Genomic DNA, 17,804 nt, shown 5'->3' with positions numbered 1-17,804 from the left:
CTTCAGTGTATCAGTGTGGCAGATAGGAGTGGCAGGATCATGCCTAACAGAAGATCAATCTCAAAGCCAAGGACAGCTGCTTTGTCTAAAAGCAAAGTATCTGGGGTCCACACATCAACCAGGGAGAACAAGAGTAAATAGAAAACAGTCTTTATACTCTCCAAAGCAGATTTTTCAAAGGTAGTTTATTGTTATTCTCTAATAACTGTTGCCTTTTATCTCTTGGGAATCTCCAGAAACAATAAAACACTCCCCATTTATGAAATCATCTGTTTTTGCTGTAGATCTGTTAGTGCTGTAGATCTGACCCTTATTAACTTTCAAGACTTGAAAACAGTAGGAGAAATAAAGTAGATGCCACTGTCTCTGTCAGAGCTATACAGAACCCACATTGCTTTATGAAAAATATTTGTGTTTGTAATCTGTTGATAATTAGACCACCTTTTGCTTCTACCATCCTCAAATATCCTGTGTTCCTTAAAGAAGAGTCAAATATAGTGGACTGATAGGATACAAGCTATTTTTATTTTATCTTATTTTGTAACTGGAAAAATAAGATTTCTACATTTTATGTGTGATTTGCCTACAAGTATGTATGTGCACCACATGTGTGTTTTGTATCAACAAAGGTCAGGTGAGTAGATCACATTTCCCGAAACTGGAGTTACAGATGGTTGTAAACTGTCATGTGGGTGTTAGATTGATTCTGGGTCCTGAGTCCTTTGCAAAAGCAACAAGTGCTCTTAACCACCTACCCATCTCTCCAGCCTGCAAGCTATTCTTCCACATAAATCTGTTACTATATGAACTAGCAACATAAAAATATTACCTGAAGCAGCAGAAGTTAAGGAATAAGAATAATGTCAGAGGTTTGGCCTAATTTTCTATAGTTTAGCATACATTAAACTTGTGTAGGTTTATTTGGAATCCCACTGGCTTTCTGAACCCTCGGGCAGTGATGCTGTGATGTGGTTATAGTAATAATGAAAAACTAGAAAGTTATAGAGCTTTTGACTTATCTGTGTGTGTCATCTGTTCTTTCTTCTGCCTCCTCCACACTGAGCAGTACTGCTGCAAAAGATGTGAGCAGTTTAGCCTGAGGTACTTTACTGCGTAGCTCTCCTTCCCCCACATTCAGCTCCACAGCCTGCCCCCTCCTTGTCATTTCCCTTAGAAGGCAGGGAAAAGCTGTCAAGGCAGACACTAGCCTGTCATCCTGCTTCCCGCCTACTTCACAGATACGACACCACCATCATTCTCTGCCTTCATCATTCTCCCCCCAGCACACGCAAAGAACAAAAACATTTTGTGAAAATAGAGTGTTGTGTAATTCAGATATTATTGCGTCCACTACAAGCTTACTCAATGTAGTAGGTAGAGAAGTTCTGCCTAATACAGGATTGTATTTTCCTGGAGGTCCTAATGTAGTTACCTTGACTTGACATTTACCAACAACTGCCAAACAACTGCTCAGTTAAGTAATCCCTGCTCTACTTGGTTCAGAAATCTATTTTGCTAGTTTGCTGAGTACACTGACTTATCCATTAACTTCTATTTCTACTGTTCTCTGCATGCCAAACAGAAAGTAACCCACTCATCCAAAAAGGAGAATAGCCAGAGGACAGAGTATTTAGACAGTAATTACTCAAAAACCAAGTTCCAAACAAGGGGGCATAGAGCCATGGACAGGAGTGAATCAGCAAATGTGATACAGTCACTAAACTTGAACTCCAGGTGTCACACATTTCTTCAGCCCTGCTTCACTGCTGTCTCTTGTACCCTCAGCTCTGCATTGTTGCAGGGTAACCAAAAGCTCTATTCCATAACAGTAGAGTGGAGGAAATCTAAATTCACTTTTACTGGCGCAAAGTTAAATGATACTACTTTCTTCTGTTCTTTATTGTAGCTGTTGGCCACCCAGTAACTTCAGTTTTGTTTTGTTGGTTCTTGGTTTCAAAATATTTTCTTTCCTGTTTGTTTCTTTCATGAATATGAATTTTCCTTTTTTAATTTTCTAATACTTTATTACTTACACCACTTGAAGCTTAGTTTTCATATAGTTTTCAGTGACATCATAACACATTACCATGTTTTAAACAGCCCTGGTGTGTCATATTCCAGTTCTGTGACTCAGAAGTCTGGTTTCTTTGTTTAATCCAAAGATAGTTTTAAAACTAACAAGAACCAGTGAAAAATTTGAAAGTTTCTTCTCTTTTTTAATCTTATTTTACCCACTTAAAATGCTCAATTCCTAGCTGGGCATGGTGTACACATAAAATCCCAGCACTCAGGAGACAGAGCAGGAAGATCAAGGAAGAGTTTGAGGCCAGTCTGACAGCAATGTAAGGATCAGCCACAGACAGATAAAATGAGCATAGTGTGTCATCATCTGAGCAACAAAGTAAGTATCGGTCTTAAATAAAGAGACTAATAAATGAAACAACTGGATAATGGATAATAATGATAAATAAATAAAATGGGAGTAGTATGGCATACCTGTAATTCCAGGGCACAGGGAGCTGAAGCAGGACGATTACTGTCAAGTTCTGTATGAGCCTAAACGTAACGAAATCTGCCTAAATAGCAATGCTCTATCTCAGAATAAAGTGAAAAATTCAGTTCTGCATTTTAATATATCCAAATACTGTATCAAAGTCACCACAACCTAATTTTAGAACATTTGATCCTACTATAAGAAACTTGTATTTCTCAGCAGTAAATCCCTACTTTCCTTCAAACTCCCCATCTCCTACCCCCAAAAAGCCCTACTTTACCTATCGGTATGGATTTCCCCATCTGAATGTATATTTTATATAAATAGAAGCACATACTGGAGATTTGGGGGCTGGTGTGTTATCATGTGTGTTGCAGCGTGTGTATGTATTTCACTTCCTTTCTTCATCAAGTAGCAAGCAGTCATTGTGCTTATCCATTCATTAATTGATGTACATCTGACTTGTATAGTTGATTTTCTATCAGCTATAAAATTTGCTTCTCTAGACATTGATGTTCAAATTTCTATTTATAGACGTGTGTTTTCTACTTCACTTGGGTATATAGTTAGGAATGGAATTGCTTGGTCATAGAACAAAATGGAATTTAATATGCCTTTAGTCTAGAGCAGTGGTTCTCAACCTGTAGGTCCGCGACCAGCATACCAGATATCCTGCATATCAGATGTTTACATTATGATTCATAACAGCAAAATTACAGCCATAAAGTAGGGTCAAAATAATTTTATGGTTGGTCATCACCACCACATTAGGATCATTATTAAAGGGCCACAGTATTAGGAAGATTGAAAACCACCAGTCTAGAGTTTTATGATTCTCTGATTAAACATCTCATCTTTTTAATTCAGATGTAGATGCCAACAGAGAACTACCGCTCACCCAGCCACCTTCAGCCCATTCATCTATTACCAGTGGAAGCTGCCCAGGAACTCCAGAAATGCGTAGACGGCAGGAGGAGGCCATGCGAAGACTTGCCTCACAGGTACAATAGGATTCCCAAACTGGGAGTCTGCTAGTTCCATTTTAGCACTAAAGCAAAGATGGGGAGATTCTTAGAAAAAATATGTAAAAGTGTCCGGGAGAACATGAAGAAAGGCTTCTCTTTTTCCTTTGTTTTTGTTTTTCTGTTCCTATTTAAAAAAAAAAAATACTGTGATGGAATGAGAAACTTCAAGACTTAGAACCAAAATCTTCTAATGAGTTAGATAGGGGTGTTAGACGGTTTAGTCAAAGTCACTGTATAAATAAAGAGTAGTTTGCATTTTTATTACTGGTTCATAGTTCTTCCTACTGTACCATATAGTCATGTGTGTGTATGTATGTATGTATGTATGTATGTATGTTTTCGAGACAAGGTCTCTCTGTAACTTTGGAGCTTGTCCTGGAACTCACTCTTGTTGATCAGATTGTCCTCAAACTCGTAGAGATCCGCCTGCCTCTACCTCCCAAGTGCTGGCACTAAAGTACTGCGCCACTACTGCCCAGAATCCATAATATTTTTAATTTAAATTGCCTATCTTTCTCAAAATAGCATATGTACAAGAAAAACAAATAATGCTCAAAACTATCAGTTGACTTCTTTACCCAGCCAATCAACCCCCCAGAAAAACTGTACAGCCCCAGTCTTTTTTGATAGAGTTCTTCAGCATTATCTTCAACCTTTTCATTAAAAAAAAAAAGAAGAAGAACACAAAAAACTTTTTGGCTATCATAGTTTTAATATTAAATGACTCTTTCCTTTTTCTACAGTTGGTCCCCTTGTTTATAAAGCATTTTACAATTTTATTCCTCTAGTGTTCTCTGTTTGTCTGTCCCTCTCCCCCTCTCTCTCTGCCTCTCTCTCCTTCTCTTCCTCCCTCTTCCCTTCTAGGAGAGGAGGGGACAGGGAGGCTGGGAAAGTATGTGAGGAGAGAGAGTAGGAGAGAAAGAGAGAACTCATGTGACCAAGTTTGCTTGAGTTTACAAAGGGCATTTAGATGAGCCATTCTTTATTGGAAATACCCAGAAATTGGTGTCCATACATTTTAGGAGATTTCTTTCTTAAATTGTTCACATCCTTTCACAAAGAATTCTCCAGCCTTTTACCTAGAGAATATATATACTGCATGCCAGTGTTCTAGAGCTGGTTAAAATACCACTGAGGTTGTAGTCGTCACAATGCAAATTTTACTGAAGGCTTTTTTTTTTTCAGTTCTGCACCCAGCCTCTACTTTGCTGTTTTTGGTATAGCTAAGCTTACATTCTCCCAGTGTCTCTAGTCAGTAAACATCTCTTCTCTAGATGCTGAAAAGGTGTTCACCTGGGTAGGGAATCCTTTCCTAACCTTCATCCTTCAGAGTACCTGCTATTTTTAATTCTTGTGCTTTTCTGAAGTTTCACAGATGGTCTGTAATACTGCCAGTTTCAGATTTCCGCATAGAAATCCGTTCTAAGCAAGGCATGGTGGCTCTTAATCTCAGCACTTGGGAGGATGAGTTAGCGGGGCTTCTAGGAATTTGAGGGAAGACTAAATGACAGTGGGGTCCAACCAAGGCTGTAGAGTGAAACTCAGTGGGCTGGGTGAGGTGTTTATCATTCCTATTAGTACACATTTAAATGGACTTCCAGAGCATCCCCAGATTTTCCTCATATTCATTGTCAGCTCATTGTGACTGTAGGAGACATCTCTGCTTTCTTATAAACAGGGTGTCCCACCGTTCTTTAGAATAATGTAAATAAATACAGAAATAGATGAATGTTGAAGAGATCCCAGCATTGCATCCAGTTATTCACTTAGAATGTCCAGCAGTCCAGAAATGAGTCACACAACAGAAATGATCTGCACTGTGCAGCCTACATTCTTGTGGTAGGAGAAAGACAATACTCAAATAAACACATAATACACCAGATGGTGGTAGGTGCTAAGAAGATAAAAGATATCCTATCTGCTTTGTTACAGTTACTCCCTCTTTCACCAAGGAAAGAAATCCCAAGTTCCTTATTTTCTATATTTGAAAAGCTTTAAGTATAAGTAGGCTATTAGTGACTGTTATCCTTTCTGGAAGAGTGATCACATTCTAAATTTCATGATTGGGTCACCTTTAAACAAAACATAAATAAGTCTGTTTATTCCTTGAGATGGGCTGTTTTTAATGTTTTATTAAGTATTGTATAATAAGTTTCCCCTTACATTTGATGTTTATGTTTAATATTCAAAAATGTTAAATATTGTTTAAGTTGGAAATTGGTGGCTATTTTTACATTAAGTTCAAAAATTTTAGAATTCTAAGAGCAACATACAAATACATTTTGCATGTTTAAGTTTATGTTAAACATTGTATAAGAAATGGCTCCTAGTTGAAAAATGAATATTATCCTAGTAATTGTGCCACATTACAGTTCAGCTATAGAAGCTTGTGCTGTGGGAGCACAGAGCAGAAGCCAGCAGCCTTGCTTCTCACCATAACCAACCAGTAAGTGGACATCTGACTTTTAAATGAGATTCTCAAGTCAGTATTTAAAAAAAAAAAAAATATCAAGAGCCTCTTGATTTGAGAGTCCCTGATGTCAATTCCTCTATATCAGTAATTGCCACTGGTAGTTCGTAGTGTCCTTGCTGCTTCTTGTGCTAATTAGTGGGAGACACTGAAGACTTGGTCAGCTTTAAAACAGTCTTGTACACTGAAGAAACACTTTCCACTTGAATTGTAACAGCTTTTGCTAGATCAGCACCTGTCAGTCTGTCAGTTGTATCTCCAGTTAAGCTTGTCTATGTTCTAAGCATAATCAGTGGAGAGGCACCGAAATTCATTCGGGTTCTTTCGTGTGCATATAAATTTACCTAGAAAAAAAGTGAGTTTTCCATTTTTTATGCTTATTACTATGATACAGTCATATGCATAGAATTTAATATAGGATGGGTTAATAGGGCAGCAACACATTAGCATCTGTTTAGTAAAATTGTAATAAGTGTGGAGACTCTGAACTATTTGAGATTTTGTTTTGTTTGCTTTTTCTTAATCTCATAATATTCTAACCCTATGTGGTAGTCATTATTATCTCCGTTTTATACGTGGGAAACGCTGGCTCTAGTGATGCTTTTTCCAAAGCTATGCTGTTAATAGGTAACAGAGCTAGGATTCATAGCCTGTATGTGCCTCTGTAAGACTATTATCATTGTCTTCATTCTGTAAAAGATGGAACAGGTGCTCGAGAACTGGTGCCTTTAACCACTGCTGCTTTTCTAGTGACAAGAAGGATCTTTGCTGTGTATTCTTTTAGAAACTCTCTCAGTCATTGAATATGCCTTCAAAGTAAGAAAGCTGGGATGGAAGTTTTCACCTTCTCTGATTTTGCTGAGCTATAATTTTTCAAAAAAAAAGTTTCTTTTTTTGGCAACTATTTTTTTTATTAATTTATAAAAATTTCCACTTCCGTCCCTCCTCCCACTCCCCCCACTCCCTCTCTTCCTCCCTCTCCAGTCCTAAGAGCCGTCAGGGTTTCCTGCTCTGTGGGAAGTTCAAGTTCCTCCCCCCTCCCTCCAGGTCTAGGAAGGTGAGCATCCAAACAGACTAGGATCCCAAAAAGCCAGTACATGCAGACGAAACAAGTCCCAGTGCCATTATCAATGGCTTCTCAGACAGTCCCTGTGTCAGCCACATTCAGAGAATCCAGTTTGATCACATGCTCGTTCAGTCCCAGTCCAGCCATGCTTGGTGAGCTCTCATTAGATCAGTCCCCTTGTATCAGTGGGTGAACACACCCACTGTGTTCTTCCTTGTGTGACTTCCTTGTTCGTGTTCTCCCTCCTTCTGCTCCTCATTTGTACCTTGGGGGCTCAGTCCAGTGCTCCAATGTGGGTCCTATTCCATCTCAGCTTTCACCCAGGGACCCCTTTCTTTATTCCTCCCTTCCCCCTGGGGCCATCAAATCCCCCAGCTCAGCCACCTTGCTTGCTGGGACTGGGCTGTAAGTGCAACCCGGCAGGAGGGAGTTCCTGTGTTTCAATAGTCTGCCTGCGGGAAGGTAGGCCTCTGTCAGAGAGGTCCCTGCCCAATGTGGGAACCTGACCCGGTATCAGAAGATACAATAGAGAGCATTTGAAGGAAGAGATGGGCAGATGCCAAGGCAAGAATTCCTCCAATAATCTGAAAAACAACATGAAAACACCAGATCCCAGCGACCCTACAATAGAAGGACTTGAACACCCTAATCCAGAAGAAGTGGGAAAAAGTGCCATTATGAAAGCAATAGAGTCCCTTAAAGAATTGGATGAGAAATATTACCAAAAAAAGCCTCTATATGACTAACAGTTCTTATCATGTTAATGTTTAATCTTTAAGAAGACAATGCATATGAAATCAGATAATAAAGAAACCTATAACTTCTAAGATGTGTCATAAGGAATCAAAAACTGGGTTTTTTCCCCCAAAAAAGAATTTTTATGTAAGAAAGAACTCTATGTCGTTCTTGTCATTCCTGTACTATGTAAGAAAAATGTCAAGTGATCTTGGTTTTTGGAAGTGATGTTGCTAAAAGCAAAAGAAGCCATCATTTTGGCAATCTGGTAACATTAAGTATGTTGAACCTAATATGGACATGTTAGGCATAACACATAGGGAAGGTTGAGCAGAGGCAGGGAATATATGCAAGCAGTGTCATAAAGTTTAATTAGTATTGGTGTAGGTGTTCTTAGAACCGTGAGAACAAATGAGATCCAAGTCAAGCAGCAAGTAACCTATAAATAATGTTTTCATGTGTCTAAGGATTTTGTCTTCTCAAATTAACAGACCTGGATTTCATCTACATTCTGGATACAAGTATAGGAAAACAATCTTCTTGTATATTTTTCAACTTCAGTGTTTGTTATTTGTTTGTTTTTAATCTGCATCTTACACTAGGACGGTGCTTAAGTGTTAGTTACTATATCCCCAGCTCTTAATACAAGGGTTTAGCACATAAATTGGTGTTAAATGAATAAACTCTTCCCTATACTGAAACCAAATAGCCTTTCTCTTGTTGCACTTTAGTGAAATCCAAATGACTTCATTAAAAAGCTTTGCATGGGCTGAAGATGTTGGTGTACTCTATAATTCTAGCACTCAGGAGACTGAGATAGGAGGCTCAGGAGTTCCAAGCCAGAAGTTCCAAGCCAGTCAGGACTGGCATTGTCATGGCAGAGAGGAGAAATCACATGAGAGCAAGAGATGTAATAGAGAACAAGGTCAGTAATAGAATGCTTACTTTCAAACACAGGGCCCTGAGTTCAGTACCCAGCACTGAAAAGATTAAAGGTTGTTAAACATCTTTACTTCTCCAACTTTACATGTGTGCATTCACACACACACACACACACACACACACACACACACTAGTATATGGTTTTATGTAATCACATATATGTATAGTTTATGCTTCAGCCTAAAATAATTAATTGCAACATGCTTTATTCAGAAGGACAGTTCTTCATTCCAGAGGGGTTCCAAATAACAAATATAGAAGAAGAGAAATTGAAAATCTTTTAGCATCATAGTAATCACTGCTGCAGAAGAAATCCACTGGTAGATAGCAAAGTTAATGAGCCAGTATTTAGAGAGCAATGGGACTTACATAATTTCAAAAGACTCTCTTCTAAGATATTTTAGCCACAAAAAGCAACTTTACAGTTGCAGAATCTTAACTTCAACCAAGCAAAGCAGATTAGTCTCATCAATAGCAAGATATACTAACATTGAAACCTATGGCATGACTCATCAAGAACACAACAGTGTTTTTATGGTATTCATCCCAAGAAAATGTCTCAGATCATCAGACAAACCCAAACTGAGAGACATTCAGCAAAATAACTAGTCAATATTTGAAAACATCAAAGTTGTGTAAAATGACTAAAGGTCTTTTACAGATGAAAGGAAATTAAAGAGAAATGTGCTCTGTGGGGTCCCTGATGAGTCTTGAATAGGTAAGGACCTAAAGGAAACACTTACATTTGAGTAATGTCTTCAGGTAAGATTACTAAATGTTATTTAGATTTTAGTAAAATTATTATATTAATTTACTGGCTTTTTATAATTGAAATTATATAAAATGCTAATAAGGGAGACCAAATGAGAAATAAATGGAAGCTCTGTGTACTACTTTTGCAACATTTCTGTAAGTCTAAAATGAGTTCAAGTTGAAAAATAAAAGTCTCATTGCTTAAGACAAAAAGGAGGAGGAAAAAGAAAAGGCAGGGCTTTTAACTGGAAAATTACTGAAACAGAACCCAAATCTGGGAACTATTTTTAGCCTCCAGTCCCAGAGTGAAGATTAGAATCAGAGTTAAGAAACAAGAATAAAGGGAGATAAAGTAGTTATTTGCAGTGAACTTTCCGATCCCTAGAAATACTAAAGTAGCTGATGTGGTAGTCGCTCACACATTCTATTTTATGTTTTGCCTACATATTTGTCTATGTACCGCAAAGTGTGCTCTTTTCAACAAGGCCAGAAGAGGGCATCACAGATTACTGTGAGTAGGCACATACAAGCTAGGAACTGAACTCAGGTCATGGGGGAAAATAGCCAGCGCCCTTAACCACTAAGCTATCGCTCTAGCCCCAGTGACTCACACTTTAATCTCAACTATTAGGAAGCTGATAAGGAGGATCACTGTAAGGCCAGCCCCATGTACATAGTGAGTTCAGTTTTGTTTGTTTGTTTGTTTGCTTGTTTAAACTGACTTAAGCATTGAAGTATAGTGCTAATAAATAAATCAAGAGTATTGAGTGGTGAGTAGGCTTACAAATGTTAGCACTGACCTAAAGGAAGAGCTGTTGTAACTCTAGAATTTAAAAGATACAAATGCCACTTGTTATCTAAGCTAGATGTTTTTCTGTCCAAATAGATACCATATATTCAAAACTGCCCTTCCATCGTATGAGATTACCTTAATTCCTCCATAGGTATTATTTGAAGTAGAAAATGCACTATGATGTGTGAAGTCTTGAGACTTTTAACACAAACCTGGAAGATTTGTTGCCACTCAATTCTTTGATAAGACTTATGATATGTTTTATCATTTACTGGATGTAACATTAAATCAAAAGTTGCCTCCCTCCACCTTTGGCAGTACTAGAGATGAAAACCAGGGTATCATGCCTGCTAAGCAAGCATTCTGCTGCGGAGCTATAGTTCTTACCCAATCAGAATATTCCGATACTGTATTACATTTATTTATTATGTGTGTGCTCAAGTGTCTAGGTCGAAGATAATATATGAGAGTTGTGAGTCTCAGACTTAAACTCAGGTCTTCAGGCTTTGTAGCAGTAACCCCAGTAGCATTTTATCAGCCCCCAATCAAAATACTATATTGACCTCCATCCTTTAGTATATGTGGCCTGCCTGCTTCCCATTTTGTTCTTCCCTTGAAAGAAGAGCACATTTACTTACTATTTTCCTTCAGAGATAATTAACATACATAAAACTTGTGGTGGAAAAATTAATTACATAAGAAAGACATAGCTGTAAATGAAATTAAGACAATGATTTGAGAAATAAGAATCTACCCAGGGAAAAGGGTTATGCCTGTTGGTTTATTAAGGCAGATTGATTCTGAGCCATTTTCAAGAAGCTGTAACCAAATCAAGTATAATAACTTCCTCAACACTGTAGACTGCTGTACAAATGTGCCTTTGATCACTAGTACAGTGTGAGAATGGAAAAAATGCATAGTCTAGGCTTGCGTCCTGTTTTTATATATAGGAAAAGTTTTAGATCATATCAAAAGACAATCTGCGAGGCTACAGAAAGGACTCAGTTCTTAAGAGTACTGGCTGTTTTTCCAAAGGACCTGGGTTCAATTCCCAGTACTTAACACGGCAGCTCACAATCATCTGTAAACTCCAGTTCCAGGTTATCTGACACCCTCTTCTGGCTTCCACAGGCATCAGACACACATCTTCCTTAGTTGCTCTTCATCTTATTTTGAATCAGGGTCTGTCACTGAGACTGTAGCACACTGATATACTATAGTAACTGGCCAGAGATCTCCTTATCTGTGCCTCCCCAGCGCTGAGGTTACTGGCACACAACTGTTTTTACATGGGTGCTGGCACTTTATCTGACTGAGACATGTCAGTACTTATCACATAGTTTGATGGAATTTATATACATATTACATAGCTACTTTGAAATGTGTAGTTAGTAACCTATTTTGAACACCTTGAAAACCTGAAGCTGTTGAATTGATTTTCTACCTGAATTATTCAAAGAAATCAAGACTTTATATTTGAAGGCTAAATACTAAAATTAAAAAGAGAAGCAGTTTTAGAAAATATAACTTTAACCCTGACCTTTGTTAAATGAAACCTTGTTTATCCAAGTACACATATGATTATTAACAAAATCAGCAAAAAAGAAAACTCTCTAAATTTTATTCTCTTTATCTGTAAAATGATACCCCATTGTGTTGGATAAAAAGCAATTAAATTATACAAGGCCTCTGGAATCATTGAAGCAAAATATAGTGTGATTATATATTGGTTCAAAAGTTTACTGGTTTTTTTAATCATATGGAGATTTGTGGCCTTCTAGACAATAACCCCTGGCTTCACCATTGACTGAAAGGGCAAGGTTTCTATTTGGGCTTCTTATACTGTCTTTAAGATATATAATAAAGCAGGGACTAATGTACCCAAGAAGTGGAGCTTTTTCCAGTACAACTTCTGATTTCTAGTCCCCTTATTGAACTCAGACCTCATTGTTTCATTTACAAGCAGTTCCTGTCATTAGCTTTAAATATGCAATAATGACTCCTGTGATGTTTGATTTCCTTTGTGTTTAATGAGAATGATTTTTTTAACTGTTTAATTCTGGCATTTTCAGAATGTATTAAAGAGATGACCACATTTATAGATGAGAAGTTTTTTCATAATAGAACTCCTTTATGAGAGGTAGCGAAGAAAGCATTCTCAGTACATCCGTGAGTGCTAGTAGGATGTCAGAGTTATCTATAGGCACAAAGCTAGTAGCTAAACTGAACATACAGAATGTTGATGACGGCGATGATGGGTAAGAAAAGCGCAGAAGTGGTGATGGTGAAATCACTAATATCATTTCCCTCTTACTGTTTTCTGAGCACCGTGTCAGATTCTTTCCATATATTAAGCTGAATCTCTCCTATTGATGCCTTGGTTTCTGCAGTGTCCCATCACTGTTCTGAGCGGTGTTAGAGCCACTCTCTGTGCGAGGCATAATGGCATACTCTGGAGATGGAGGCAGGAGAATCAGGAGTGCCAGGCCAACCTTGGTTTCATACTGCAACTCTATCAGAAAGAAAAAGGAAACCCTCTTTTGTACTTTCTCTTAAGGCAAAAAGAACAGCCAGAACAGACAATATGGAGTAAATTCTGCACAGTTCTAGCAAACAGCTTAAAACAGAAAGCCAGAAATCCCAGAACCTCAATGTTATTAAGACTCATGAACTCTTAGTATTTAAGAGGCGTCTTTAGCAAATCCTCACCTCTTTCCTTCCCTTTTATCTAATTTTGGTATTTTGCCTCTGTCTGGACTTTGAGAAAATATTTACTGATAATTTTTAAATATATATTATTTTATAGGTTTATCCTAAAGCACAGCTGTAACTAAAAAGTGATGTAAGCATGTGGATTTGTTGATTTTCCTTTAATTGTTTTATTTCTAATGCTGTTTTAAAAGTAGACTTTTTTAAACTACTGTTTTGAATAAATGCTAACAATATTAATATACATCTTCATTCTCAGTCTTGCTTCCTGTTTCTTATAATTTAGGAGTATACCATTTTTATTTATAAATATTAATTTCATATTGTGATATTATAAATATATACAATGGAAATATTCTATATAAATTTTGACTATGCATAAATTATACAACTGAGTTAGCAGCTTTTATTTTTATTTGAAAAAAATTGAGGAAATAGAGAAACCAAAGACAGTGTTGAGGGAATGGTCATATGGTAACCATAGTTGCTGATAAGCCTGTTTGCAATCTCATCTTTCTGTAGGTGGTTGCCTATCACTACTGCCAAGCAGATAATGCCTACACCTGCCTGGTACCAGAATTCGTCCACAATGTTGCTGCCCTGCTCTGCCGCTCACCTCAGCTGACAGCTTACCGGGAGCAGCTTCTTCGGGAACCTCACCTGCAAAGCATGCTAAGCCTCCGGTCCTGTGTTCAAGACCCCATGGCCTCCTTCCGGAGGGGAGTTCTAGAACCCCTAGAGAACCTCCACAAAGGTATAGATGAGGTCCTGAGGAGCCCTCATCACTTGGGTCATGATACAGAAATGATTATATTTACTATATTGCCAAAGCTAAATGTTCCATAGCTGATGTCTACAGAATATAGCTTACAGAACCTTGCTCGAGTGGAGTGTGATGTTCAATTTTTATCATTTCTCTTATTTTACCTTGAACATGATAGATGTTTCAGGAAATGCATTTTGAATAGGGGCATAATACAGGAAACTGCCTATGTGCATGCTTTTGTTTTGTTTGTTGAGACAGGGTCTCTGTGTAGCTGTCTGTGCTGGAGCTCACTGTGTAGACCAGGCTGGCCTCAAACTCACAGAGATCCACTGACTTTTGCTCCCTCCATGCCCCATACCTGGATTAAAGGCATGTGTCACCAAGCCTGGCACTGCTTGAGTATTTTAAAAGGGCAGTGATAAAAAGAGCTATGCTTTATAGGTGTTCAAAGAGAATATAAAGATATTTTTTGAGTCTGCTCCAAATTTTCAAACATAATAACACAGTTTATAATTATAAGATATAACTACTCATTCATTTCTCTATAACCAGCTTTAGATATCCCTATTAATATAACCCTGAGTGAGTTCCATTGCTTCTTCTTATTCTGGGGATTTCTACTCACCCTTAAAGTCATGAACAACAATTGTGAAAACAATTTATAAAACATTAAAAATTGTATGATTACCAAAAAAGAAAGAATAAAAACAAAATAATAGGAAATATTAGGCAATTCATATTTTAAAATTATAAAATATAAATGGAGTAGTACATTAAAATGCAGAAACTTTCAGACTGAATAAAGAACAAAATCTGATCCATATGTTGTCTACTCAGTTACTCAAATATGACACAACTGAAAAATGAAAGGATTTAAAAATTATGAGTAAAACATAAGCCATAAGAAATCTAGAGTAGCTTATTAATGTCAGAATAGACTTCTAGAAAAGCAGTGTTAGTAAAAACAATTAATAGACACAAATGCCAATTCGTCATGAGATATAGTAATCCTAAATTCTGTACCCAGTATCACGATTTCAGAAACATAAATAAAAACAGATCAAAGAGCTTAACAGGCAATACCCTCTTAAAGTTGGAGATTTTAATGCCTCTCGGTAATTATTTAAACAAGTAGAGGGAAAAATTAAAGATACAGAAGATTTGAACCAACCTATTCTGATTGGTATTTACAAAATATTACCCAATAAATGCAGAATATGTATTTTCTTCAAGAAAATATAAACTATAATCAGAACTGTATTCTGAACAAGTCACAAAAATTCTAAAAATTTTCCAAGTCTGGTAGTGCATGCTAAGAATCGCAGTACTTGGGATGCTGGTGTGGGAGGACTATGAAGTCCAGTCCTACCTCTAAAACAAACAAAAATCAAAGTTAAAGTCTAGGGAGCTAGTGTAGTCATAAAGTTTAACGACCTAAGTTTGATGCCAAATACCTGTTTAAAAACAAAAACAAGAATAGAAGTATAACCTTGTAATCCTAGTTCTGGGGAGAAGGAGACAGCTGGGTCACTGGGGCTCACTAGCAGTCATCTAGCCTACTTGGCAAGTCCCTGGCAAGTAAGAGTGCCGGTCTCAAAAAAAAAAAAATGTAGACAGCAACTAGATAATAACACCCAGGGTTGTCCACTGGCCTGCATATATGGGTGTGCACACTCCAAAAAGTTGAAATATTGCAGCAATGTTGTCTAAAACAATGGAATTAAATTAAAAATTGATAACAATAAAACCCCTAAATATTTATAAGTTAATCTACTTCTAAATAACCTTTGGGTCAAATAACATGTCATACAAAGAATGTATAATATTTCAAAGTGAATATATAAAATCACTTGTGTAAGTTTCTAACTTAACCTAGAAAAATTTAAGGAAAATCTGCAGGGTTAGTTTAAAGAAGGAAGTGATCAAAGAACAGAAATGACCACAGTATAAAGCTGGTGTGAAATTGGATAAGCAAGTCTCCGGGAGAATGTTCAAGAACCAACATCAGAAATTACGGGCTGGTACCACTACAATTCATAAAACATTTTTAAAAGAAACCATTATAAACAACTTCATAACAATAAAATTCAACAAATTCACTAAAGTAGAATGGCTGTTCTTAAAACAAACACACAGTTTACCAGATGATAACTCTAGAAGAAATAGAAAAACTATTTAGCATTATATCAGTTAAATCTAATGATAATTTAAAAGAGAAAAAACTTTCTATCATGAAAACTGTAGATTCAAATGGTTTTAGTGATTATATTCAACATTTTGAGAAAAAATGTTTGATACAGATGTTTTTCAAAAGGAATCAGGCAAGCATAACATTGATTGACATCAAAATGTCAGCCATAAGGATCTTTTAAAAAATAAAAAAAATAGATTATAGACCATTATTCCTCTTGACCATAATAACAAAATCGTAGAAGAAGAAAAAAGCTAATAACAAAGTTAGTTTCTACTTGTCCAGGAATGCTGTGTTAGTTAACACTTGGAAGTTAACCGCTATAATACAATAAAAGAACATCCATATAACCATCCTAATAAGTACATAAATACAGATGTCCATCAACATAGTAAATAAGTAGATTGTATATTTGTTCAATAAAATTCTTCTTAGTAATATAAATAAACAAATATTACACTCAACAATGTTAGTCTCAGAAATGTTATATTGATCAAAAGAAACAAATGTATGTAGCCTGTAGTGATAGAAATCAAAGCAATGGCTACTCCATTAAGCACTGACAGGAAGGGAACTGAAAGGAATTTTCTTAAATAGCAAAAACATTCTTTAATTTGATCAGGGTTTTGGTTACATGATTATATATATTTGCCAAAGCTCATCAGATTTTATTCTTAGAGGTAGCTAAAGTTTCTCTCAGAAAAAGTTTTATGGAAAATACTTTTCATAGTCAGAAGTTAGATTTCAAATAATACACTTTTCCTTTTAAAAAAAATGGACAGTATTTTTCAAAAGTTTTATAGATTCCAAAAGTTTGAAGTTTCTCAATAGGCATTTACTTTAACCACCAATATGAAATTAAGGAGAAAGTGGCATCATAATTAAAGAAAGACAATTCTGATGAACAAAACAATGCCCTGTGGGTCTTTATTAATAACTCCTGAGTGGTGGTGTGACTTCAGCTCTAGCTGCTTCCTCTTCTCCCGCAGTATCTAATCATTATTTATCCCAGGGATCTACGGGACTACTAGGAAAGACTCCAAAGGTTTATTGAAGAATAGGAATACCCAGCGATTGTTATTTACAGAGATTAAAACAGGAGTCAAAGGGCTTAGGAAAACTTTCCAGTGACTTGTCAGCTGGAGCAATGACTTGTAAGGATCAAACAATTTAAAGTCTTCTGTTAGTTCATGAAAAATAAGAAAATGAAACTATCTAGGTTTGAGTGGAAGTAGATATGGATTTTAAAAGTATATAAAAATTAGTATCTTTGTTTTTAGTTAAAATATTTTTCTGTGAAATAATTCTAATAATAAATAGTAGTTGCAGACAGTCCAGACATGGCTCAGCCATTAAAGATTAGGCTCATGACCAAAAAGTAAATAGTAGTAGAATTTTAAATGTTCCTATGTGGCAAATCATGAAGTAGCAATTTTTGCTTGTCCTCACTTTTTAATTTTAAAAATTCTTTTAATATTCTGTAAAAGCTTAAAAATGAATATAAAGAAACCTTTTAAGGCTAATTGGATTGAACAAGCAGTCTAAAGATCTTTGGACTCTCTTAAGGGTGTAAATGGTAAACCTCATTAGAAAAAGGAAAATAAATTATTTGACAATATCTTTCATTGTTTTAAAACATCCATAACATTAGGAAATTCTTTGTATTTTTTGTTTTGAATTCTAAAAAAAAAAAAAGTAATGATGATGACTTGAGCTTCCTTGTTGACGTCTCACAGTCCAGCATTCCTAGGTGACTTATGCAACTCTTCCCAAGAGGAGAAGGGAGTTCCCAGACAGCAACCCTCATAGGGATCTAAAAGAATATCATTATCCCGATTAAGAGAGAAATGTTTCCTTTTC

At 36.4% G+C, this 17,804-nt stretch overlaps 1 protein-coding gene across 1 annotated transcript in view; it reads left to right on the top strand.

The window, feature by feature from the left end:
- Tanc2 (tetratricopeptide repeat, ankyrin repeat and coiled-coil containing 2) overlaps window positions 1–17,804 on the top strand; it is a 322,705-nt gene that overhangs the window by 229,446 nt on the left and 75,455 nt on the right. The window contains 2 exon segments of the mRNA XM_087909880.1: window positions 3,362–3,495; window positions 13,510–13,741. Coding sequence (XP_087766006.1) covers window positions 3,362–3,495; window positions 13,510–13,741 — 366 coding nt within the window.

The sequence above is a fragment of the Myodes glareolus genome, chromosome 9, assembly GCF_982192425.1.
Source record: "Myodes glareolus chromosome 9, mMyoGla1.1, whole genome shotgun sequence".
In the NCBI taxonomy this organism is placed as follows: Eukaryota; Metazoa; Chordata; class Mammalia; order Rodentia; family Cricetidae; genus Myodes; species Myodes glareolus.
Note: the sequence above shows the minus strand (reverse complement) of the source record. Positions and strands in the feature narration are given on the sequence as shown.